This window comes from Palaemon carinicauda, chromosome 14 (genome assembly GCF_036898095.1).
Source record: "Palaemon carinicauda isolate YSFRI2023 chromosome 14, ASM3689809v2, whole genome shotgun sequence".
In the NCBI taxonomy this organism is placed as follows: Eukaryota; Metazoa; Arthropoda; class Malacostraca; order Decapoda; family Palaemonidae; genus Palaemon; species Palaemon carinicauda.
This window is the reverse complement of record NC_090738.1, coordinates 44,944,721-44,972,220: the sequence shown is the minus strand read 5'-3', so window position 1 is coordinate 44,972,220 and position 27,500 is coordinate 44,944,721. Positions and strand designations below refer to the sequence as shown.

Sequence of the window (27,500 nt, the reverse complement as noted above, 5' to 3'; positions counted from 1 at the left end):
TTGGCCAGGAAACCAAGTTGAAGTGAACAAGTGGCTTTTTCTGTAGAAAAGCCGATGTTCTTACTGAAGGCATGAAGTTCACTGACCCTTTTAGCCGAAGCCAAGCACACTAGGAAAAGTGTCTTGAGGGGGAGATCCTTCAGGGAGGCTGAATGTAATGGCTCAAACCTGTCTGACATGAGGAACCTTAGGACCACGTCTAAGTTCCATCCAGGAGTTGCCAAACGACGTTCCTTAGAGGTCTCGAAAGACTTAAGGAGATCTTGGAGATCTTTATTGTTGGAAAGATCTAAGCCTCTATGTCGAAAGACCGAAGCCAACATGTTCCTGTAGCCCTTAATCGTGGGAGCTGAAAGGGAGCGAACCTTTCTCAGATGTAAAAGAAAATCTGCGATTTGGGCTACAGAGGTACTGGACGAGGACACAGATGCTGACTTGCACCAGTCTCGAAAGACTTCCCACTTCGACTGGTATACTCTAATGGTAGAAGCTCTCCTAGCTCTTGCAATCGCACTGGCTGCCTCCTTCGAAAAGCCTCGAGCTCTTGAGAGTCTTTCGATAGTCTGAAGGAAGTCAGACGAAGAGCGGGGAGGCTTTGATGAACATTCTTTACGTGGGGCTGACGTAACAGATCTACCCTTAGAGGAAGACTTCTTGGAAAGTCTACCAGCCATTGAAGTACCTCGGTGAACCACTCTCTCGCGGGCCAGAGGGTAGCAACCAATGTCAACCTTGTCCCTTCGTGAGAGGCGAACTTCTGCAGTACCTTGTTGACTATCTTGAATGGTGGGAATGCATATAAGTCCAGAAGAGACCAATCCAGCAGAAACGCGTCTATGTGGATTGCTTCTGTATCTAGGACTGGAGAGCAATAGATTGGTAACCTTTTGGTCAACGAGGAGGCAAAGAGGTCTATGGTGGGTTGACCCCAAGTAGCCCAAAGACTCTTGCCCACGTCCTTGTGGAGGGTCCATTCCGTGGGTATCACCTGACCCCTCCGACTGAGACAGTCTGCCAAGACGTTTAAGTCCCCCTGGATGAATCTCGTCAACAGGGAGATGCCTCGATTTCTTGACCATAAGAGAAGGTCCCTTGCGATCTCGAGCAGCGTGAAGGAGTGTGTGCCTCCTTGCTTGGAGATGTACGCCAAAGCTGTGGTGTTGTCTGAGTTGACCTCTACCACTTAGTTTCGAAGAAGCTTTCTAATATCATCAAGGCCAAGTGGACTGCTAATAGCTCCTTGCCGTTGATGTTTATGCTCTTCTGACTTGAGGTCCACAGACCCGAGCATTCCCGACCGTCCAGGGTCGCACCCCAACCCAAATCCGACGCGTCTGAGAACAACACGTGGTTTGGGTTCTTGACTGCTAGGGATAGTCCCTCTCTCAGACTGATATTGCTGTCCCACCATTTCAGGCATGCCTTTACTGGTTCGGAGACTGGGAATGATACTGTCTCTAACGTCTTGTCCTAGTTCCAGTGAGAGGCTAGATGGAACCGGAGAGGCAGAAGGTGTAGTCTCCCTAGTGAGACAAACTGCTCCAGGGATGAGAGAGTCCCTACGAGACTGTTCCAACTCCTGACTGAACAAACGTTTTCTTTTCAGCATTAGTTGGACTTCGAGCAGGGCTTGTTCTATTCGGTGGCAGACGGAAAAGCCCGAAAAAAACTGGACTGCGAATCTCCATCCCCAAATATAGAATAATCTGGGATGGGATCAGTTGGGACTTTTAGGTTGACCAAAAGTCCCAACTCCCTGGCCAGACTCAACGTCCAATGTAGATCCTGCAGACAGCAAAGACTGGACGATGCTCTGAGAAGCCAGTCGTCCAAGTACAGGGAGGCTCGGATCCCCGATAGATGGAGGGATTTTGCCACATTCCTCATGAGCCTCGTAAACACGAGAGGAGCAGGACTGAGGCCAAAGCACAGGGCTCGAAACTGGTACCCCACATTCCTGTAAACAAACCTCAGAAACGGTTGGGAATCCGGGTGTATAGGAATGTGGAAGTATGCCTCCTGAAGGTCGAGAGAGACCATCCAGTCGCCTTCCATTAATTCTGTCAAGACAGCCTGGTAGACTTCATCGTGAAGTTTGTCTTGACAATGAACACATTGAGCGCACTTGCCTCTTACGTACTCCTGCAGTGAACATGGCTGCCAGATCATTGGAGCCATCCCTGAGGGACTTGTTCCTGCAGAGAACATGGCTGTCAGATCATTGGAGCCATCCCTGAAAGCCTTGTTTATGCATGACAAAATTGTACAGCAAAACTTCAAACGCTCGAAAAAAACTCCTAACAGGAGATGGTCTAACTCTGAAGTCGACGATAAAATCTTGGAGCGTCTCATGGCCAGGCGCCAGGGAGAGTCTATGAGGTTTGAGAAGTCTATCTGGGCAGAGGCAGGAACTCCCAAGCCGAGAACTTCTCCCGTGTCATATCAGACTCTCGCTCTATAAGCCAGCTTAAAAGTAGGGAAAGCAAAGGCTGTCTCCCCCAAACTCCTCCTGGTGATAAACCAGTCGCCTAGCAAACATAAAGCTCTCTTAGAAGAGCGAGAGAGCACTAGCTTATAAAACAACGGCTTCGAAGTAGCTAGGCCTAGTGTAAACTCTGACGTTTAGGCGAACGAGGAGCAGCAGTTACAAAAAGATCCGGACAAAGATCCTTAAAAATCAGCATGATTTATTTAAAGTCCATAGAGGGCTGAGCAGCTTTAGGCTCCTCTCCGTCTGACAGAGTCCTCAAGGGAATATCAGTAGGAGGGGGAACAGCAACTTCCTCATCTGAAGGAACCTTGTCCGACAATAGCCGAGTCTCAAGCAAGGGAGAGACCTGCCGTGGTGGCAATGCTTGACAAACAGAGTCCACACGCAAAGGAGCAACAGTAGCAGTCAAGGACGCTATGTCATGTAACTGCTTAAAGGACTGACCAGCAACAACCAACAGGTGCGGGAGGACGCTCGACGTCAACTCGAGACTGCCTTGACTGCCTAGACTGAGCAGTCAAAACAACTCTTGACTGCGGTGCTTGACGCTCAACGTCAAAACAAGTCAACTTCGCTGGTTGGCGAACGTCCTGAACGTCAACAAGAGCATGCGGCAGCGGCTGAACGTCCACAAGCGGCTGAAAGTCAACACTGGACTGTATCGAGTGAGGCTCTACAAAACGTGACTGACGTGACTTTGTAACGTCAACGTCAACAGGACGAGCACAGGTTCGTTTGGGCGGCTGACGGCCAGGATCTCGATCAGCTATGCGGCGAGGATCATCGTGAACCTGCTCAGCAGAATAGTCCTCCATAAGAGAGGCAAGCTTATTCTGCATGTCTTGCCGTACAACCCATTTAGGATCAACGGGAATGGTTGCGGTAAGAGACGAGGGTAACGTCTGTGACTGCAAAACCTTGCCTACAAAAAGACTCTCGGAGCCTGTGTTACGCTTTTGTTTAGGCGGCGAGCAGTCTTCTGATGACTGCATAGGATCAGAGCTGTCCTAATAGTTAAAACCAGGACGCTGGACCTGTCCTGAAAGGACTGACTTTCGCTTAAAGGGCCTCGAAACCTTGTTCCACGGTTTCTTATGCGAAAAGCCTTCGGATGACGAGGAGAAAAACGTCTCGCTCGTCTTATGGTAGGGGCGGTGTTGATGAGACACGCCTGAAACCATAGAGGGAACGTCTGTTCACTGATCAAGTCCTCTCGAACCCATAAGTCGTACGACATTACTTCTCCCCTGGGCTTGGGAGCTTGCAAGAGGTCTCGGACTAGGCGAACGACAGGCACGAACAGACGAACCCTCGGACGCAACACTGATAACACTTTGCGCAATTATCACTTTATCACTACGATTTTCTGTTTTGCACTTATTTCACTGAAATCGAATTTTTTAACAATTCACATTAGGTATGAATAAAACTGATTTCTACCTGAAGCACGCAATTCTACCCTCATCAAAAGGTTATAATTGAGAAATCAGTCGTATAATGTAAGCACATTAATACAAGCAAAAAAACAGTAAACATATTTTAAGATAAAAAGATCAGTGGCTGGGAAGGAGACTAAACACTAGTTCATTCAAAACTACGTTTTCAATCTCTCACCGTACAGTGCCTTGGGACAAGAATAAAAACTAAAATCGTTTTATCCTTACTCCCCGTACAGAGACTAGGGACGAGAGTAACTCGAGAACAACGTTACTCGCTTGGGACGAGGATAAAGATCGGAACGTTCTCTCTCCTCTCTCTCTCTCTGTCTCTATCTCTCTCTCTCTCTCTCTCTTGATTTCGCACCGAAGAGCCCACTTACCTTTCGTCAATAAACAGGTTATTTGACCAAAGGAAAAAACTGAAAGGTTTTTCAATTAAAAAGTTCCTTTAAAATAGTATTTAAAACATTTAAGCTTTGAAAGAAGAATGAACAAAACGTCAGAATCGATTTACTCTTTCTGCAAAGTAAAACCGTGATACTCTCTCTCTCTATCGTAACGATAGAGCGCAAACTGCGTAGCATAAATAAACTAAACGCTAGTTCATCTTTGAAACAGTACGAAGACTATTCAAAGAAAATCTTTCATAAAATATCTACTAAAAAATATTCATTTAATAAGTTTTAAATCATTTGCTCTGTAAAAGTTATTTACGATTGAAAGGGCTCAACGTTGTTTAACTTCGGTTTCCAAGTTAGGACCGCCTACTCTCAGGAAAGGTCGCATATAAACAAATCATTAAAATTTATCTTGATGCTTATTATAAATGGAAAGCTAATCGAAGAGGCCTAATAAAGGTGGTTGAGATATAAAATATATAGAGGAAAATCTATAATTAATTTATAACGTGATAAGATAATTGCTAAAAGCCTAAAACACACTTCCGTACTAAGGGAAGGGTCGGCCATTTAAAAGACAAAGAAAGTCCAAAAAACAATCCAAAGTCATCAAAAATTAAATCTATCCAAAAACGAGTTCAAGATTTAAGTTGAAGATAAAACACCTGCACTGCGAAAGCTCAAACCAAAAGGAAGTACTTCACCAAATATGTTGAGAAAACTCCAGGTTATACAGCGAGTATTGATACGTCTTGTTGTTAAGGCCGACAGAGAAAAAAATTGGGTCTGTTTACATGTATATGCGGTATCTGGCCGATAGTTGGCGCTGGTGGGCACACCCGCAACCTTCAAAGCGATCGCTCGCGAGTTTTTGTGTGTGTTTTCTGTCGAGCCGCTGGAGCAGCAGCTATTATATATTCACCGGCTAAGTTAAATATTTAAAAACAGAAAATATACTTAGCAAATCTGACTTTCCAAATTGGTGGCTCCTTGGAATAATTGAAGTTGGTTCCTTCTTGTAATTTAAATCACTTATTTAAGCTTTAGAGAGAGCACTGTTTTTCTGGCAGAGGTTTATATACTACTGACTCTGAGGGAAAAATACTCATCCCATTTTATTCTTTCCGCCCTGCTGCACACTACTGAACTAGTTTTTCGGAAGAGCTAAACGGTAACCATCAATTATTTACGACCATACAACTCTACTAGTAATTTAATTCGCGGCATCTCTCAAATATTTATACTAATTATTTATACTATTATTCATAATATTCAATCTATTATTTATTTATTAATTATTTATTCAATTTAAAAAGAACAAAATATACTTCACAATAATTAATTAATTTGATTAGTATTTCGCCTCTTATTTACTAAACAAGTTCGACACACATTTCCATGTCAACCCTGAAATTTCTTTTATTTTACAACAATAAATACAAGAAAGACAGAGATGATGAGAGCAGTATGTAATGGAAGATGAAATCTCATTGGAAGGAGAAAGGATTAATGACGTACTGTACTATCATTTAAATATTTAGCAACTATGATACCTAAAACAGTAGGTTGGCCAGGGCACCAACCACCCGTTGAGTTACTACCGCTAGAGAGCTATTGGGTCAATTAACTGGCCGGACAGTACTACATTGGATCCCTCTCTCTGGTTATGGCTCATTTTGTCTTTGCCTACATATACACCAAATAGTCTGGCCTATTCTTTCCACATTCTCCTCTGTCCTCACACATCTGACAACACTGGGAATAACAAAAATTTTTCTTTGCACAAGGGGTTAACTACTGTAATGTCATTGTTCATTGGCTACTTTCCTCTTGGTAAGGGTAGATGAGACGCTTTAGCTATGGTAAGCAGCTCTTCTTAGGAAAAGGACACTCCAAAATCAAACCATTGTACTCTAGTCTTGGGTAGTGCCACAGCCTCTGTACCATAGTCTTCCACTGTCTTGGGGTAGAGTTCTCTTGCTTGAGGGTACACTTGGGCACACTGCTCTATCTTGTTCCTCTTCATCTTGATTGTTTTGAAGTTTTTCTAGTTTATATATAGGATATCTACTTTAATGTTCTTACTGTTCTCTGAATATTTTCTTTTGATTATTTATTCCTTCTCTTGTAGCTTATCTATTTCCTTATTTCCTTTCCTCACTGGGCTATTTTTTCCTGTTGGAGCCCTGGGGCTTTTAGAATCTTGCTTTTCCAACTAGGGTTGTAGCTTAGCTTTTAATTATAATAATAATAATAATAATAATAATAATTGGAATTTATTGAAAGATGGAAAAAAGCAAATTAGACAATAGCTAGATTAAATAAAATTTAGAGATCAAAATGCCTGAAATTACATATAAAAATCAGAGTATATATCAGTTTAGTGAGACTGGTGTTACTGTATGGACATGAGTCATGGTATGACAATGAAACAACCTCCAACAGATTTACTGGATTTGAGAACAAAGACCTCAGAAGAATATTGGGAGTTAGATGGCAGGACAGGATTAAAAATGAAACTATAAGAGAGATTACTCTGGTGTCATATGTGGATGAGATCAAATTGAGGGGTAGATGGAGATGGCTTGGGCATGCTCTTTGCACTAAGTGGACATTAAACTGGGCTCCATCAGGTATGAGAAGAGTTGGAAGTCCTAGGCCAACATGCCTGAGGACTATGAAACATGAAGCAGGAGATGATGAAAAGAGAAGTATCTTCGCCGAAAAGGACGAGCCATTAAATTTCAGTGAGGGTTAACTACCCATCCCACTAGTTGGCGGGGGGTTGGGGGGTAGTTAGCTACCGCCCTCACTCACACGCCTGTGACTGTACTTCACTTTGCTTGGAGGTAGGACTTTAGGGGGGATAGGGTTGGCAGGAAAGTTTTGTATTGTTAGGAAAAAATACAAATTACTTCCAAATTTGTTATTCGTTCTGTAACTGGAATATAAACCTACACTATTTATAGGGGTGACTCACCCATTAGGAGGGTGGATATCTTTGACAATCTGGCTTTTTAGCTTTACCTGGGGCTTCCTTATTATGCATCTTAGTACATAAATAAGGAAACCCTCACATCTCGCTAAACCTTGCTAAGCATGATCTGCGCCCTACACAAGCTGTGTGTTGAGTTACTATCAATGTGATTGTCAAGGTATAAGTTATTCCGAGTCTCTAAGAATTAACCGAGTTGACCAAGACATTCCCAATACCACCTCACCAGGGTATGAGGAGTTAACAGTATTGATACAATACTAGGTTACACAAGGGAGCAATGGTTTACCCGCAGTGGTTGAGGCCAGCTTGTGCAGAGGAACCAGGATGATTTCCCCAAGAAGGGGAGGGTGAAGAAAGCAAAGAGCCAGTCATTCCTTTTCATTCACTCAGACTAAAACCGGATAACCAATGCCCTCAACCTTCTGCTACTTGTCCAATAAGGAGCTTGAGGTACAAAACCAGCTGTTGTGCAGCCACCACAGGACCGATAGAGAATGTATCATGTTTCCTGTGGGTCATGTCTTGCAGGTAATAAGCTGTGAAATAGGTTTGACGTTTCCACACGCTGGCTTACAGAACCTGTATCACAAAGTAGTTTCTTTTGAAAGCCAGGGACCTAGATATGCCCCTGACATCATGCACTCTGGGTCGACGTGTTGAAGGACGATCTGGATTCAGTGCATGGTCAATGACCCTGCAAATCCAAGCTGAGGTGGTGTCTTTCGGGATCCTCCTCTTATTTCTCCCAGTGCTGACGAAGAGCAAAGGCATACAGGGATGAGCTGCTGCTGTTCTCTTGAGGTAGAGCCTCAAACTCCTCATTGGGCATAGTAACAGAGAATCTAGATCAATGGTTACAGAGTGGAGACTCGTTATCCAGAAGGAATCAAACCTAGGATCTGATACCCCCAGACAAAGCTGATGCTTACTTCTCCCCACCCCCTTGAATGGGCGATGTCATATGAGAGACTGCGAAGTTTGTTGACTCATTTAGCCAAATCCAAGGGAGTATTATTATTATTATTAAAAGAAGGAGTTTTACCAGCCCAATGAGTCAAGCCTGACTCTCACAGGGCTGGCCCGAAAAAAAAATCGGGATATAAAGAATTATAAGATTATCAAAATTCAATTGATAAGGAAAAAAATAAAATGAAAAAAAAAAAAAATTATATATATGTATATACAGTATATACTTATAATCTTTAAATATTCTAAATATGGGTGAATAGATGGATGAATATATATATATATATATATATATATATATATATATATATATATATATATATATATATATATATGAAATCTGAGTGATAAAAATAATTAACTATATATTAAATCTATGTAATTTAAAATTAGTAAAAAATCTTAGGTAAAAATTTAGATTCTATCAATAATACGTGAATTCCTTAAAAAGGTTAAAATTCTATAAACAGAAAAATTATTTGATTCAGTTAAAATGTCAGAAAAAGTTTTCTGACCAAAACATATCTCTCTCTCTCGCTGAAAAACTTTACAAACCGAAAATATATGTTTAATAGATAAAAAGTATCACACTCACTGCACATTGGAACAGTGCCGTGAGGTGTACTCATTAAAAATTCATGGGTCAATCTCGAGTGCCCAATTCGTAATCTGGTTAAAATTACTTCTGTTCTTTTGTTCTTTTGTGTCGAGGAATCCCAAGGAGCAACCTTCGGTTTAATTTGCCTTAATTTATTATTTTCTGGCACATTATTCCAAATATTCTGCCATTAGGAACACCGTCTCCCAAGTAAGGTGGCGTTTTGTTCCTGGCGTTATGGTTCGTAGGGAAGCCTTTTTAGAGATCGAAGAACCCCAACCTTATTCCTAGGAGGTGGTCTCACTTCAGACTGAGGACAGGTAAGTTCGTCGTAACTCCGTATGAGGAGGGAAGTTCTAGTAATGAGGAAATGTCTACTCCTTTCAGTTTAAAGGAGAGACTCAATGCTGAGCGATAGCCTTTTACTGCTGAAACTGAAAAGCGCATTTCCTCCCGCAAATACACGAGGCACTCCGCTATTGCTGGAATAGTGGCATCAGGTGGAGATACCCCTTTCACGACACCAACCACAGAAGACTTTCCACTTCGCCTGATAGACTGATGCTGACCATCTTTGCAGACATCAAGACATCCTCTTCGCAACTTGTTGCAAAAATCCTCTCTGAGTGAGGAGATGCTGGATAGTCTCCAGGTGTGATGTAGCGAAGCTACTCTTTTGTGGAAAATGTTGGCATGAGGGTGTCTGAGTAATTAGTGTCGTGGAGGAAGTTCTCTTGGAAGTTCCGACAGGAGCTGCAGAAGGTCTGGAAACCATTCTGCGTGATGCCATAGCGGAGCTATGAGGGTCATTAAGAGGTTGACCGATATTCTGGTCTTATTGAGTACTCTTCTCATCAGGCAGAAAGCGGGAAAGGCGTAAACGTCAATGTTGTCCCACCATGGCTAGAATGCATCTTCCCTTGGGGTCTGGGACTGGGGAACATTATAACGGGAGCCTGAGTTCAGGGATATTGCGAACAGATCCATAGTCGAAGAACTCCACAAAGTCGGAACTTTGTTGGCTACTACAGTAGATGATCCAATGACCATTCAGTACCCACTAAATGAGTTGCTCTGCTCAGGTTGTCGGAGAGCATATTCCTTTTCCCGGTAATGAAGCGAACTAGCTGGACGCTAAAAAATGTTTTCTTATCTCTATCCAAACAGTTTTCTAAACAAATATTTGGGATACCAGAGATAAGTGTTGATTTCTTCAATTTTTGTGAACTCATAATTGCATATTCTAAGTGCCCTCAGGTACATGAGGATAAAACAGAATACTTTATACTTTTAGAGTGGCCAGAATAGAAAATGTACAGTATATGTTATTTTTCTAGCTCAAATAGCTATCTGGTACACAGTTTCCACATGCTTTAAATAGCGAGCACACTTGTAAGAGCAATATTTTCACCTGTATGTCCACACAATACTGTATGTCACAAGAAAGATGAACCCTCAACCATAAATGAGATACTGTACTGTAATATAATTATGTATCGTATAATTACCATAGCTTTGCTTCTGCAAGTTTTATAAAATAACTTACTGGATAAGAACCAAGATTAAAATTCATAATTACCAATGTTCAAAGGTACCACATTCACTTCAAAGTGTTCGATGATGGAAATCCCTCCGCACGGAGGCTTCTCTCGGCAAAATATTCTCAGGGTCCTCTGAAAATCAAATGGGCAAAATAGTTCCCAAATCACATACATTACACGATGTAATTATACCTATACAGATGAAGTCATATTTCTCTAAACTTTATCTTTATCTAATGCAGGATTTCAGCAAGATGAATCTTTTCAATAAAAGAAGAAAATGACAAATACTAAAAAAAAACAAAGATAATTATGTTTTTCAACAATATAAAACTATTGAACAACCAACCTGACGATCCACAGGCATCTTGATTTGTAATTCTGATGGCATGAGCACCTCCTCATAGTTCTGGTTCGGAAGTAGATTTCGCATTGTAACATATCCAAGTTCCAAAAGGTGTTCACCACTGTCATCAGCATTAGTCTTTTTTGTGTACCTTGTGGAGAATAAAGGTGACATTTTCTTTACATGAAAATATTTGTTTATTCTTGATTCTTACTATTCACTTACCATTCATTTCAAACTAAACATAATTATTATCTTAAGAAATTTAAGGGGGCAAGATTCAACCTCTCCTTGGAATTTTGAAAATCAGATTATTACATTCTTGTCTAAGAGAATATCTATATGTCAAGTTTCAAACAGTCTTTTTAAGGAAAATTTGTTTTTACTGCTAAAACGTCCTGTACACAAACTTTTTCTGACCTAAGATTTATTTATTTACTGTACTTTTTCTTCATTAATTCCAGGAAGATATTTATTTTTGTATCCCTCATAATGTAACACCCCTATTTTCCATGATTTCCTCAGGAGGATATTATGTTTTTTCTTATATTCTCTATGGTATTTATAAACAATAGCTAAATCTGTTCATCCAATTTCTTTGTCTGCTCCTTTACATATTCATAATTCTTACATTAAGATTCATAAAGCGCCAGATGACAATTAAATATGCCATAAGTTTAAAAATTTACCTAGGAAAATATGCTGACCACAAACGTTATACTAGCCCCGTCTTCCTCATATGTTTTGGTACATATATTTCTATATTTGAGAGTAAGGGCTCACTACTACAATAACCATGAAATACTGTATGATGATTATGTCCTTAAGATCCCTAGTGATGAGGAAAATCACTTCTAAAAATCCATAATTTACATACAAAAGTCTATTGAATCCATCTAAAAAACAGCACTTTGAAACACTATTTATTAGAATATGAATTTTTTGAGAAATAATGCTATTGCGTTATCTAATGTTGACCAATTTTTTCCTTCAAACATGGAAAGATACAAAACTCTATTGCCTACAATCCATAAATTCACTTTTTAAAAAAAAAATACAAAGTTACATTTTAAAGTGACTTCTACACATTAATAAAATAATATATATAAAATAAAATAAAAATGCTAAGAAACCAAATTTCCAATGTACAATGTTTAGAGCATAAAATTCTTTTTCAAATAGCTTTTGAATGAAAAAAAAATGTTTGAATGAATAGTAGTAGCAATTTGAAATAACTCCAAAATAACATGGTTTCTTTTGATTACAACCCTATTGTAAGAGACACTTTTTTCATTTCTAATGCATCATTAATTTAAAATCTGAAAGGAGGAGAAATTACTGAAAGGTAATGACCCCTACTATAAGTTGGGATTTTGAATTGTCTCACTTAACAGGGACAGGTGAAAAAAAGGGTATGTGAAGCTGATATAATTGCTTACAATATGAAAAATCAGGAAATTTAGATATGCAGCTAACAACTTGCCAACAAATATGATATTTTCATTATAAAATAAATTTTTGAATATACTTACCCGGTGAATATATAAATAGCTGACGTCTCTGACGGTCGACAGATTCCAAAAACTCGCGAGCGATCGCCATGAAGGCTGCCGGGTGTGCCCACCAGCGCCGACTATCGGCCAGATACCGCATATACTTCTCAACCAAACCAGTTCTTCTCAGTCCGCAGGGTCTCTATTGGGGAGGAAGGGAGGGCCTTTAATACTATATATTCACCGGGTAAGTATATTCAAAAATTTATTTTATAATGAAAATATCATTTTTAAATATTAAACTTAGCCGGTGAATATATAAATAGCTGATTCACACCCATGGTGGTGGGTAGAGACCAGTATTAAAACAATAAAGGTGTATATGCTCAAGAGTTTTTGACAAATATTAAAAAAACAAACTTAAGTATAGGTACCTGGTAAGGAAGCTGACTCTGATGATTACTCTGCCTCATTAGTCCGCTATCCTCACGAAGCCCAGCAATCCTCTTAGGATGCTGAAAGACTCCCAGGAGCTGCTATATCCAGGGTGAACACCCCTATAACAGGACCTCATCAATACCCTTAATCTGGGCGCTCTCAAGAAACAATATTTTGACCACCCGCCAAATCAAAAAGATTGCGAAAGACTTCTTAGTCTCCCGTACAACCCAAAACAAGATTAAAAATTTCAAGAGTAGATTAAAAGGATATTGGGATTAAGGGAATGTAGTGGTAGAGCCTTCACCGACTACTGCACTCGCTGCTACGAATGGTCCAAGTGTGTAGCAGTCCTCATAAAGAGTCTGGACATCTTTCAAGTAATATGAAGCGAATACCGACTTGCTTCTCCAAAAGGTCGCGTCCATAATACTTTTAATGGATCTATTTTGCTTAAACGCTACTGAAGTTGCTATCGCTCTAACTTCATGAGCCTTGACTTTAAGTAAATTACGATCCTTCTCACTTAAATGAGAGTGTGCCTCCCGAATCAAAAGTCTAATAAAATAAGACAACGCATTCTTAGACATGGGCAAAGAGGGCTTTTTAATGGAGCACCATAAAGCCTCTGAACCACCTCGTAGCGGTTTAGTTCTGGATAAATAAAATTTAAGAGCTCTAACGGGGCACAGCACTCTTTCAACTTCATTCCCCACAATCTCAGAAAGACTGGGGATTTCAAATGATTTAGGCCAAGGACGAGACGGAAGTTCATTCTTGGCCAAAAAACCAAGTTGAAGAGCACATACTGCTTTATTAGTGGAGAAGCCGATGTTCTTGCTAAAAGCATGTATCTCACTAACCCTTTTAGCCAAAGCCAAGCTCACCAAAAAAAGTGTCTTGAGGGTAAGATCCTTCAGGGAGGCTGAATTTAAGGGTTCAAACCTGTCTGACATAAGGAACTGTAGGACCACGTTCAAGTTCCAAGCAGGAGTCGAAATATGACGCTCCTTGGAAGTCTCGAAAGACTTAAGCAGGTCTTGGAGATCTTTGTTATTAGAAAGATCCAAACCCCTATGCCTGAAAACAGAAGCTAACATGCTTCTGTAGCCTTTAATGGTGGATGCAGAGAGGGAGCGACCGTTTCTCAGATAAAGCAGAAAATCCGCAATCTGCGCTACAGAGGCACTGGAAGAGGAAATAGAGGAGGACTTGCACCAGTCTCTAAATACCTCCCATTTCGACTGATAGATCCTGATGGTAGAGGATCTTCTAGCCCTCGCGATCGCTCTAGTTGCCTCCTTCGAAAACCCTCGAGCTCAAGAGAGTCTTTCGATAGTCTGAAGGCAGTTAGACAAAGAGCGGGGAGGCTTTGATGAAATCTCTTTACGTGAGGCTGTCGCAAGAGATCCATCCGCAACGGCAGACTTCTTGGAACGTCTACCAGCCATAGAAGTACCTCTGTGAACCACTCTCTCGCGGGCCAGAGGGGAGCAACCAACATCAACCTGGTCCCTTCGTGAGAGGCGAACTTCTGCAGCACCTTGTTTAGGATCTTGAAAGGTGGAATGGCATAAACGTCCAGGTGAGACCAGTCCAGCAGGAAAGCGTCTATGTGGGTTGCCTCTGGATCTGGAACTGGAGAGCAGTAAGTCGAGAGCTTCTTTGTCAGTGAAGTCGCAAAAAGATCTATGGTGGGTTGACCCCATGTCATCCATAGCTTCTCGCACACAGTCTTGTGCAACGTCCACTCCATGGAGATGACTTGTCTTCTTCTGCTGAGGCAGTCCGCCAAGACATTCATTTCTCCTTGCACAAATCTCGTCAAAAGAGAGATGTTACTTGCCTTAAATGGAGTTCCTTCTGATCCGTCGACCAAAGACCCGAGCATTCCAGACTGTCCAGTGGAGCTCCCTAACCCAAATCCGATGCATCTGAATACAACACATGGTTTGGGTTCTTGATCGCAAGAGAAAGACCTTCTCGAAGTCTGATGTTGCTGTCCCACCAAGTCAGACATGTCTAGACTGAGTTGGAGATTGGGAAAGAGATACTCTCTAAGCCCTTCTCCTTGTTCCAATGGTTTAGGTGAAATTGGAGAGGGCAAAGGTTGAGTCTCCCCAGAGAGATAAACTACTCCAGCGATGAAAGGCTCTCCAGACAGCGATTTAATGACGACGCCCTGATTAGCCAGTCGTCAAAATAAAGGGAGGCTCTGAATCCTCAAAAAATGTAGAAAGCTTGCTACATTTTGCAAGAGCCTTGTAAAAACAAGAGGAGCAGGAATGAGGCCGAAGCACAGTGCTCGAAATTGGTACATTACTTTCCCGTCCACATACCTCAGATGTTGTTGAAAGTTTGGATGAATCGGGATGTGGAAGTATGCATCCTGAAGGTCGAGAGAGACCATCCAGTCGCCTTCCCTTACTGCTGCCAAGACAGATTTGGTAGTCTTCATCGTGAACTTTGTCTTGAAAATGAACACATTGAGCGCACTTACATCTTAAGTACTCCTGCAGTGAACGTGGCTGCCAGATCATTGGAGCCATCCCTGATAGCCTTGTTCATGCATGACATAATTGTACAGCAATACATTGACAGCTGGAGAGACCTTCTTACTTAAGGCTCCCAGGGACCAATCCAACAAATAAATACTTCAAACGCTCGAAAAAACTCTTAACAGGAGATGGTCTAGCTCTGAAGCAGACCATAAAATCTTGGAGCGTCTCATGGCTAGACGACGAGGAGAGTCCACTAGGCTTAAGAAGTCTCCCTGGGCAGAGGCAGGTACTCCCCAACCGAGAACTTCTCCTGTGTCACACCAGACGCTCGAGCGAGAAGCTAATTAAGAAGGAGGAAAAGCAAATGCAGACTTTCCTAAACTTCTCCTGGATTCCAACCAGTCTCCCAGTAAGAGCATGGTTCTCTTGGAAGAACAAGAGAGAACTGACTTTGTAAATGTAGGAGTCGAAGAAAGTCATGCCAAGAGTAAACTCAGACGGCGGAGCAGCCGTTACAAAACGAGTAGGACAAAATTTCACTAAAGAAATTCATAATTATAAAACAAGGGATTGTTGGACCACCCTAGGTTACTCCTCTTCTGAATGACTCCCCAAAGGTACATTAGTTGAAAGGGGGTCATCAACTTCTTCAGAAGGCACATCATCTGATAAATCTTAAGTCTTGCGAGAAGGAGATTTATATTCAGAATGACGTGAAGGAAAAGCCTGACAGGCTACATCAACTTGTATATGAACAGAAGTTAAAGTTGGAGGGTCGATGTCACGTTGTGACTGCAGAGAATGTTATTCTACTACACGTCGTGACAGAAGTAACTGACGTTCAAACGTCCCGTAGTAACAGCGGTGACTGCTGTTCGATGCTATATCGTGACTACGGTGACTGACCCTCGACGTCACGTCATGTCTACGGTGTCTACCGCTCAACGTCACGTCGTGTCTACGGTGTCTGCAGCTCAACGTCACGCTGTGACTGCGGTGGCTGACGTTCAAAGCGATCAAAGTTACATCGAGATTTATGCTCCGCATCTTGTTTAACAGCAAAGCTGTCACTAGGGATAACGTCAGCGTGACGTAACAAAGCTCGTTTAGAAGGTTGAAGACCTGAATCACGTATCCCAGAACCGTGACGTACAAAAAGCAAAGGATCCTTTCGCACAGGAACAGGATCGTAAGCTTCTATTAAAGAAGAAAGCTTTAACAGCATATCTTGCAAAACACTTAACTTCGGATCAACCTGTGACTGCAGTGGCTGACGTTCAAACGTCACGTAGTAACAGCGGTGACTGCTGATCGATGCTATATCGTGACTACGGTGACTGACACTCGACGTCACGTCGGGTCTACGGTGTCTACCGCTCAACGTCACGTCGAGTCTGTGGCAGAAATGTCGGTACATGAACGTCATCGCTATGAACGGGACTCTCATGATGACTACAGCTAGGACGTTGAACTTGTTCTGAAGGAACTAATAAACGTTTCAACCGTCTCGAAACCTTACGCCCAGGCTTTTAAAGAGACGAATCATCGGAAGACGAGGAGAAACTTCGTCTCTCCTGTCTTATGGCAAGGACGTGCTTGACGAGCAACGTCTGATACCTTTGAGGGAACGTCTGTTCGTTGGTTTACACCTCTCACTCCCTTAGGTCCTACGACATTTCTTCTCCCTGGTGCAGGGGAGCCTGAAAGAGGTCTCGGACTAGGCAAGCGACAAGCACGAACAAACGAACCCTCCGCAACACTGAACATGTTTTTCGCACTTTCTTCACTGATATCGCATTTTTTAATAATTTCACATTAGACATGAATAAAGCTGATTTCTACCTGAAGCACGCAATTCTCCCTTAAATCAAAAGGTTAGAATTGCGAAATAAGTCGTATAATGTAAGCACATTAGTACAAAATGAAACACACATGCAAAAATCAATAAACATATACATACTGTATATATCGAATAAAACGGAAATATATAAAGTTAAAAAGATCAGTGACTGGGGATGAGACTAAAACTAGTTCACTAAGGACTACGTTTTCAATCTCTCACCGTACAGTGCCTTGGGATGAGAATAAAAACTAAAACGTTTTATCCTCTCTCCCCGTACAGAGACTTGGGACGAGAGTAAAAAACTGAATCGAGAACAACGTTACTCGCTCCCAAACTCCTTGTACAGAGACTTGGGACGAGAATAAAGATCGGATCGTTCTCTCTTTCTCTCTCTCTCTCTCTCTTGTCACTCACAAGAGAATGGCTCACTCACTCTTCGTCAATAACAGGTTATTTGACTAAAGGAAAAAACTAAAAGGACTAAGAAATTGAAAATTAACATCTTCCTTTAAATTAGTATCTAAAAAACTTCAGTTTGAAAGAAGAATGAACAAAACGTCAAAATCGATTTACTCTTTCTGCAAAGTGAAACCGTGATTCTCTCTTTCTCTATCGTAACGATAGAGCGCAAACTGCGTAGCATAAATAAACCAAACGTTAGTTCATCTTTGAAAAACAGCACGAAGACTATTCAAAGAATAAAATTTCTTAAAATATTTTCTAAAAATATTCATCTCATCAATCTAAACAAAAATAAAAGTTGAATGGGCTCAACGTTGTTTAACTTCGTTTTCCAAGTCAGGACCGCCTACAAAGAATAGGCAAAGGCGCTTATAAACAAAAACATAAAATTTATCTCGGTGTTTAGTATAAATGGAAAGCTAATCGAAGAGGCCTAATAAAGGCGGGTGAGATATAAAATATATAGAGGTAAATCTATAAATATCAACAATAATTTATAAAGTGATAAAATAATTACTAAAAGCCTTTAACACACTTCCGTACACTGAGGGAAGGGTCGGCCATCTTTTCTCTATGGAAATACCAGAGCGAGATTAAAAAAAAGCAAGGGCAAAAACTTTTCCTCTCTTTTCAAAAGCATTTCTTTTGAAGATAGTATTAAATAATCCAACACGGCGAAAGCAATAAAACCAAAACCAAGTACTTCACCAATCGGTAAAAAACTCGAGGTCAAGCGCGAGAGGAACCAGTGTTGTCTTTAACACCGAAAGAGAAGAACTGGTTTGGTTGAGAAGTATATGCGGTATCTGGCCGATAGTCGGCGCTGGTGGGCACACCCGGCAGCCTTCATGGCAATCGCTCGCGAGTTTTTGGAATCTGTCGACCGTCGGAGACGTCAGCTATTTATATATTCACCGGCTAAGTTTAATATTTAAAAATAAATTTTCTGAAAATAAAAATGAGAAATCTAACCATAGTGTACTATACTGAGCTTATCTTTTATTTCTATTACTTCACAGACAAAAATTCATAAAAGTTGCAAAAACACATAAACACTATGACTTACATAAATAATATGTAATAACCTAAATTCCTTCATGATTTTCTAAGCGTTAGCTTCTTCACTATTTCATTAATCATAGGTTGCCTTATTTCTAGGCGAGGCATCCATAAAATCAGCCTGTGGTATCAAGAAAGAAAATGTCCGTAAGCAGCCTAAATAAGAGTGGTATCAAGATTTTTTTTGTCCTTCTAGCACATAATACAAGGAGTCTCCCAGTGAGAAAAGCTATTTTACCACCCACACTTATGCCATTTTCACGAGAATCTGGAAATGTTTTAGCATGATATGTAGCTGCTATAGAAGATAATTTTAATGGTAGAGACATTATTCCAAAAGAAAATATAGCTATTGTTGGATCTTCTAGAATCTTGGAAACCAACCTTTACCAGGTAAATCCGAAACAGTTTTGAGACAGGATTCATGAAGAGATTGTAAATTCAAACAAGGCCTCTACCCCTCACTTACAATTTTTTCCTCTTGTTTAGATGCCAAAAATTTCTATCTCTCGAATTCATTGTTACACACTAGTCCTTGATCATGTTTTTTAACCAAATAGGGTAGAAGTAGCAGGCTCAGAGGATTTCAATACTTGTCCATTTACCAATGGTCAAGAAAAGTTTCATGAAAGCGCTATATGAACATTTGTGATAACCATGCTTAAAAGATAAGATTATAAAAACAGATTTTCTACTGGCATTCACACTGAAAAGAAAAGTTACCATGCTCAATGTCATATCTTGCATGGTGATGCACACCAAGACTTTATCATCCCTCAATCTTTCCCTCTCCTACATTAAGCTGCCAAGAATCAGACATCTAGCAACCTAATCTCATTCAAACTTTCAACTCTGACAAAGAATATTTCGTATCTTGAGGTTTCCCTATACAAACCTTTCGTCCTTTAAAATAGAAAAACTCACTAATTAGTGGTTCTGAGGTTGCCCTACAAACTAACTAGTTAGCTTTATCTTCCCTGGAAATGTCAATATACCTGGTTCCATACAGAAGGAAAGGAGATAACTTCAACAACCCTCTATCTGTTTATCATAGGGATGAACAGGCTGACTGGGCTAGGCTTGTCCTAGATGGATGGCACATGGTAAAAGGAGGAATCCTTTCCCCAGAAGGAAAGAGCAGTCTGTATATATATTTGGCTATCTTCTCCTTCTCAAGGGAGGCTGGGAGAGATACTCCTCTAGATTCTAAACAATGGAGCTTACCAGCATCATGTCAGATCCAGCGAGTAGTGGTACAACCGCTTCATCCCAAAGAGACGGGAAGGAAAGATGAAGGAGATTAGCTAGTCTTTCTAATTTTCATTCCAGGCTTACATCTATACATTGCCATAGGCAAGATTCTCCTTGTTCCGTGTGTGAGCTGGGCTGGATACAAAACTACTTGAGCAGTTACCACAGGATCAAGGACAAGTGTCAAGGGATTTGTGGGTATACTTCTGTAGGTAAAAGGCTGTGAAGGTCGTCTGGAGTCTCCAAACTTCAGCCTTCAACACCTGGCCAACTTCAAGATTCTTCTTGAAGGCTTATGTGGAACCCATACCCCTAACTTTGTGAGTCATATTCCTGGTGGTACCTTGACCCTCTCAGCAGTTGAGGCGTATGCTAAAAAAAAGACTATGCCTCAACATCTCTTTCTTGGCTCTGCCAGTACTAAGGAGGAGGGATTGACACTCAGGCCTGAGGTGTTAGGTCCTATTTAGATACCACTGCAAAAGTCTCACGGGATGCAAAAGCATCTCCTCTTGACTGCCACCTAATGGTTAAAAAAAACTTAAAAGAGATTTCCTTCCAACCCTCCGTGTGGGTAACTAGATAAGAAAGACTGTGCAACTTGCCTACTCTCTTCGTCGATGCTAAAGCAAGCAAAAATACAGTCTTGAGGACCAGATCTCTGTTTATTGGCCTTTTTAAAGGTTAAACCAGGGTGCCAGCATACTCCTAGGGCCTAAGGTTCTTGGATGACCATAGACAACTTTCATGAGGATAAGTCTATACTCTTCAGTTAGGAGACTAAACTCAAGATTAAGTAGTAGCTTTTGAGAACTGTGACTAAGAAGCACTTCTTTTGGAATAAAAAGACGAGGAAATCTGCACTACAGATACTCCAACCTGAGAAGTATTCCTTCTAAAACACCCGTTGCAGACGATGGCCCACTTTCCCTAGTACACAGCTACAAAGGACGGTCGCAGGTATTCAGACATCTCCAGTGCAGTGCCTCACAAAAAGTCTTTTACTCATAGATACTGGATAGTCTACCATGAAGTTCCAGTGACTTCAAGGATTGGTAATACCTCAAGATGCAGCTGATAGAGAAGTGTGGGTCATTAGGATAAATTTCTCAGGATTATGACTAGAAGCGCTAACAGGTCGGGATACCACTCAGTATTTGGATATGTGGGACTCACCAGGGTCATCCTGAAGAATACTGTAATCAACGTGCAATTGATCAGCTATTGGATAAGGCAGAATGGTGGAAATGCGTACCATACCAGGTGATCTTATGAGTTTTGGAAGGCATCTTCAAACACAGCCCATAGAGCTTGAATCGGGGAACAAATCACAGGTTTCCTATTAAGCCACATGAGAAACAGGTTGATCACCAGTGATCCCCAAAGAGTAATACTGTATACCTATCCACTTTGCAAGGATGCAGTGACCACTCAGACTCTATAACCTACCTCTGACAACTGTGTGTGCTTGCTAGCACATTGCTATTGCCCGTAATGCACCGGGCTGACAACTATATCTAGTGGAATGCCAACCTGATAAGCATATGCTTCATTAGCTTGCAAAAAGGGTAGGAAACTGTGCTCCATTGCTTGTTGACGTAAGATACTACGGTGGTGGTGTCTCTCATCAACACTAATTAGTGCCTCCTCAAACGTTCTTGGAATGCTTACAGGGATAGATATGCTACTTACATTTCTAGGATGTTGATGTACAGATGTTACTCTTCACCTGAGACCACCAGGTTGCTAGGTGTGCATCCCACTCCTCCCTTGATGCATCTGAGAATAACTGCATGTCTATGAGGTGGGAAGTCGTGTGGGACTCCCCTGGTGAGGTTACACCAAGCCTCTGGCCACACTGGAATAGGAATGTTTAGATGCTCCTTGTAGAGAGACCAGTGATCCGTCAAACACTACTGAAGGGATCTTTGATGAAGGCACCAGTGAGGAATGAGGTAGGGATCTTTGATGAAGGCACCAGTAAGGAATGAGGTTCTCCCACGAGGAAAGGTGGATGAGGAGACTCAGTCAGCACTGATAAGGGAATACTGTTTTGGACAGGAATCATTACACTATTTCTGAAGGAGAGACTCACTGCTGTCTTATCTTATCAGCATACCCAACTACTTCAACCACTCCGTGGGTATGAGATTCGACTTCTTTCAATTTATCACAATCCTTAGATCATGACAAAATGTATGAAATTGATCTCAATCCCATTTAGCAACTGCCTCATGGAGGAAGCCAGGATCAGCCAATCGTCAAAACACATCCCATGGAAATGAGCCCAAGCTGCTATCAAGGTGAACACCTGAGAAGAGCAGGTACTTCTGATTTGAAACACATTCTTCTTCAACATCCCTTCCAACTCTGTCCACAAGGCCAGGATCAGTCAATCATCGAAACACATCAACAAAGGCATCCCGTTCAAAATGCTCCAAGCTGCTATCAGGGTGAACACCTGGGAAGCAGTACACAGTCTGAAGAATAGTCTTGTACTGGTATACTATACCTTAGAGGGAGAAGCATAGGTACTTCTGAGAGGACTTATGAATGGGGACATGAAAGTATGCATTGTTCAGATTCATTGAAAACATGAAGTCTCATTCTTTGATAGAACTCACCTCAGAATGTACCATTTTTACCCTGAACTTTGTTTGAAGAACAAGCTTGTTGGTGGAGAGAGGTCAATGACTGGTCTCCAGACCCCAATTGACTTCCCCACCATGAAGAACAGACTACAAAAGCCCTGAGACTCATTTTGAATAACTGAGTGCATTGTTCATCAACATCCCTTCCAACTCTGTCTACAAGGCCAGGCCTTTTGGTGATGTTAGAAGATAAGACAAAAACACTATTGGTATGCGAGATAGGTGGGGCTCATGGTCTAGTAATAGTAGCAAGTAACCTTCCCGACGGACACTCACTATCTACGGCTCAGACTTGTGTCTCTGAAGGGTTGCCAAATGGCCAGAGGCATCTGCCTACTTGTGGCAGCAAGAGTGGGGGAACACTGGCATCAGCGTTTCCTTCTTCATTCCCTATTCCTTCCATCTCCCCTCCTGGTGTGATCAGGTTGGCTCCCTTTGGATGGGAGAGGGTACAGGTGATCCAGGTCAGTGTTTAAAAAAGGGCTCAGAGGTTTTCTTTGCACTCGATCCTGCAGACATGACTAAACTAAAGGGCCTAGCTGCAGATCATTTTGTAGGGCCAGGGCCCTTGCAGGAGACTGTGCTGGATCAGGGAGCACTGTGTGAAGCAGTTCTCCACTTCTCTACCGCTGCTTGCACATAACTCCATTGAAGGAAAGATGTGGCTACTTGCACTGATGTGTTATAGAATGACAAAGCTACCTCTGAACTAACTTATTTTGAGAAACAGGATACAGAGGTATTCCTCCTTTTTAAAACTCAGTTGGCCCACTTTGCTGACTGGTGTGCCTGGAAGATCACTCATTTCCCACTAGACAACACAGGAATTAAACTTCTCCAAAGACTCTGGGGTTGATAACCTAGTTGACTTTAAGAAATACATTACTGTATCCAACCACTGGGCAAGCAAAGAGAGATCGGAGGGAGACCATGGCAAACAATTCCATGGCCGCTGACAAAGGGGCCAAGAAGTAAATGCCTTGCGACTTGAGTCTCTAAGGAGAGTTCCCTTATTAGTGCGAACACTAACACATCAATATGAAAAGTGATAACAAAGCTTCCTCTGGCACATAGAACCTTTTCTGGCTCAAGTTTTGGGGGGGGCAAGATCTTATTTGACTGACTGGAAGAAAACATCCACAAAGGATCACTCTGACTCAGGTTTGTCTGCCTCCATTGGTAATGGCCAAGGACAGACCCAGCAACATAATTAGGGGCTGATGATGGACCAGGGCAGCCGTCACTAGCAGGGGAGGGATCTTTGGCCCTAATCACACCTGAGACAGGAGTAACTGGTACTCTTCCTTTTTCTAGTTGGGATGGAGAAGCAGCACTGGTCCCATGACAATGGGTACAGGGTGCCAGTCCTTTCACATCTGGCCTGTAGCTGTCAGCTGACTACCTTGAGTAGTGGCATCTTCTCAACACTGGTTACTAAAGTACTGCGATCAGAGAAGGGATCAGCATTCTACTGTCCCGATAAGAAATATGAAGGAGAGCTCCCAAGCTCCTCCAACTTGTGGCTGACAGAAGGTGCCTGAGGCACTGTACCTTTGGCCCACCGGCAAGCACGAGTAGCTGGGGAAACAAAGGCCACGTCCCTATGTACCAGATCCAGGGGACATAGCAAGGGACCAGGATGCACTCTGGTGTTGGAGATGGTTTTGTGATGAACCCTTTCCCAACAGCTACCACTAGACTTCCTGGACCTTTTTGACTTTTTATTTCTTAAAAGTGTCAGAATCAGAATCATTAGTAGAAGAGGAGGTGGATGAGGAAGAGGATGAAAAACATATGTTTCTTTCACTTACCAACCCTCACCTCAGGTTATACAAGCAAAGGAGACAAGGTCTGACAGGAACCACAACATTGGGAAACAATGTCACAGGGGAAGCAGTAGGCACAATCACTTGGGTCACAGGCATAGAGTGGGAGGGGGTTATGGGACCCAGGAACCACAGGCACAGGGGTTGGGGTGATGGGTACAGAGGGTTGGGGTGACTGGATGAGGGGTGATACCAGGCACCGCAGCAACATGAATTGGTAACTTAGGGAATAGAGCCAACTTGGATAGAGGCACTAAATCTTGTCAGAACCTTCTTTTTCAATGGCACTGACACACTTGTAATGGAATGGACCTTTAAAGTCCTTTTGAACTTAGGGACCAAAGGGGTGTTCACCACTGAGGACCCATGCACTGTGGTCATTGACACTGGTTTCACTAGCATCACACCTACACCTGAAATCACAGGTGTCACCATGGGAGACACTAGCACTGGGGAAACCAGGGGCGAGATAGCTTTAGTTACCAACTACCTCAAAAATAGACATAGAGGCCCTACCTGCCAAACCTTGAACTTCCTTAGGTCAACCTCATTGTCAGTGATCTGCATAGCAACAGGTCGTCAGTAACCTGCACGGCAACAGATGAGCTTCCAGCATCAGTTAGTGTGCGGCGATCACAGGGAACTCCACACACCACCAATGCCTGAAAAACCTGCTGACGTAGATCCGAGACCTCATTGTTTCTGCCGCATACTCCCTGGGGACCGATTCAGGGTATATGCACAATAGCCATAGTACCATGCACATTCAATGAAGAAGGAAAAGGTGAAAGACTTCCTCAGTGTCGTCTTGGGGGTTTCAAGGGGGTTTCAAAGACCGAACCCAGAAAAGGGTTAACTCTATTCCTCCCCCTTAGAGCATAAGCTTGCCATTGCACAGGAACTCCTGACCTGCACTTGGCACATGCAGATGATTGCGAACAATTATGCCCATACAAGAAGCACAGTGAGAGTGTATCTAAAGCTAGTTTAGCCATAAATCAGTTGCTTTGGTCACACTTCTCATATGTATGAATCTCTTGCTTCTCATCCATTAACAATAGCCAACATTCAGTTTTGAAAAACTGAAAAAAAATGAAAGCCTTTGGATAGGTCATAACAGTATGTTCATAACCGCCGCAGCCAAAGATAAACTTTTAGTCTTCAACACACCCACGTGCACCACCCATCGTTAACTACTGTAAACTAATTCAACGGCTATTCCTGCTTTGCTAAAGACATTCCCTATTTTAAAGGATAAAATATAATATTTCCTATTTGAAAAACATAGCATTTAGGGTAACTGGCCAATTACTGTTCCTAGTGTTCTCCCTACACATACAGTATCACACAACAGTTTAGGACCCCAAAAAATCCTGGCATATATTGTGATTTGGTTTTAATTCTAATGATGGGTTTGGGATGAAACAAATTATTTTTTTTCGTACAAACTTATTAGTGTACTATATTATATAGAGATACTGCCTGGGTATTCCTTTCATCCCACTGCTGACCTCTTAGACAAAATGAAAATTGGGCAGGAGATTTAGTGATACTTGGGGTTCACATAAACCATGAATATGAAGTCAACATAAATCATGATTTAACTAATAAAAATTTATTTGAAATTTGTTTCTTAATAAACCAAACTACTCTTGGTGGTTAGGTTATTAAGCACCAAGTAACTTTTCCCTGATTTGTCTTTTTACTTTAAATCTTTTATATATTCAATTACTATTCATTTTCCTAACAATAAGATTGCAATTGCAGATGTGAATTTGAAAGTACATCTTATACTGTATATATATATATATATATATATATATATATATATATATATATATATATATATATATATATATACATATATATATATACATATATATATATATATATATATATATATATATATATATATATATATATATATATATATATCCACACAAATTTATACACACATATATATCAAGAATTATTATATGTTAATTTGTAATAACCAAGTTGTATGTAGCCTCAAACTTACAGAAAGTTGGAAAGAACCAAATGTGCAATTCCCAGCTGTCCATCAGCTTCTGTTAATCTCCACTGAGCTTTCCTAAAGCAGACTTCATTCATACGTATCACTTTTGTCTACAGCACATGAAAAGGACAAAAATACTGTATGATTATGAATTCATTTATATAAAACGACTCCTTATATGAAAAAGATTGATTTTACTGCACATATTACAAAAAGAGAAATAACAAATATATCAGACTGCAACACATATACACTGTTGAAAACCTCCATGTGTTAAACAATTTCAGTAATTAGAAATATAAACAAAAATCATAATTTCAGTATTTACCTGAGTCATATACCATCCCCATAAGAAGGAATAAATTTGACAATCTTTCTAAATAATACAAAAAGTTTTTATTTTGTATGATAAACTCTGCTTCCGGAGGTAAGAGAAGTCAGTGTACAAATTTAGTGTAAATATGATCACATTTTACCTTTGTCCACCATTTTAAACACATTAGTGTATCTTAAAGTTGACAAGAACAGAATAAAAAGACCCAAGTGTAAGTGAGGGGGTGGATGAGAACTTGAATGAACCTTGGGTAAGTATTGAAATAATTAATTTCATTTAAAATAAATTTGAATTTTAATAATAAATTTGATTTTTACACTTCCCTGTTTATATTATTTCTTCCCAAAAAACTAGGTTTATTAATATTTACCACTAAAATTTAAAAAATCAAATTTTCTTTCCTTTCAATAGACATTACTCTCGTAAAATAATGAGGCACTCTAACAGTTAACGATAAGAAGCAAAGCAACAGGGCCTTTTTGTTATTTCAGTTTTAAGTCAAACTATTCCCTTTCCTATTAACATCATAAGTCAGTAGGGAGGAAGGTAACCATGTATATGAACATCAGGTGTATTGAGAAATAAGTTTTATTATCAAAACTCCATTTATTTCTGTGAACCTCCCTAGATCTTCAGGCTGCTGACTCCCATACTTTGGTGAAAGTGAGACACCAGTAAAGGAAAGTGATAGGTACATTGTATATTTATAATACAGTAAAAAATAATTAAAATTCTAGACTGAACTGGTCTAGATTAATGATAATAAATCCTCCTTTAAATATAGTACAGGACTCTATGAAGTATTGTTTTTCTAAAGATATATGAAATATTTAAAAAAATAAGATAAT

At 40.9% G+C, this 27,500-nt stretch overlaps 2 protein-coding genes across 3 annotated transcripts in view; one reads left to right on the top strand and one right to left on the bottom strand.

The window, feature by feature from the left end:
• LOC137653563 (protein hobbit-like) overlaps positions 1-26,424 on the bottom strand; it is a 107,058-nt gene extending 80,634 nt beyond the window's left edge. For both annotated transcript variants that reach the window (XM_068387070.1, XM_068387071.1), the window contains exons 1-3: positions 26,322-26,424; positions 10,781-10,928; positions 10,470-10,563 (exon numbers count right to left, since the gene is read on the bottom strand). In XM_068387070.1, the coding sequence (XP_068243171.1) occupies positions 10,470-10,563; positions 10,781-10,928; positions 26,322-26,413 (334 nt within the window). In that variant the 5' untranslated portion in view covers positions 26,414-26,424. The remainder of the gene's footprint in view (positions 1-10,469; positions 10,564-10,780; positions 10,929-26,321) is intronic.
• Positions 1-27,500, top strand: part of LOC137653565 (protein hobbit-like) — a 572,883-nt gene that overhangs the window by 460,950 nt on the left and 84,433 nt on the right.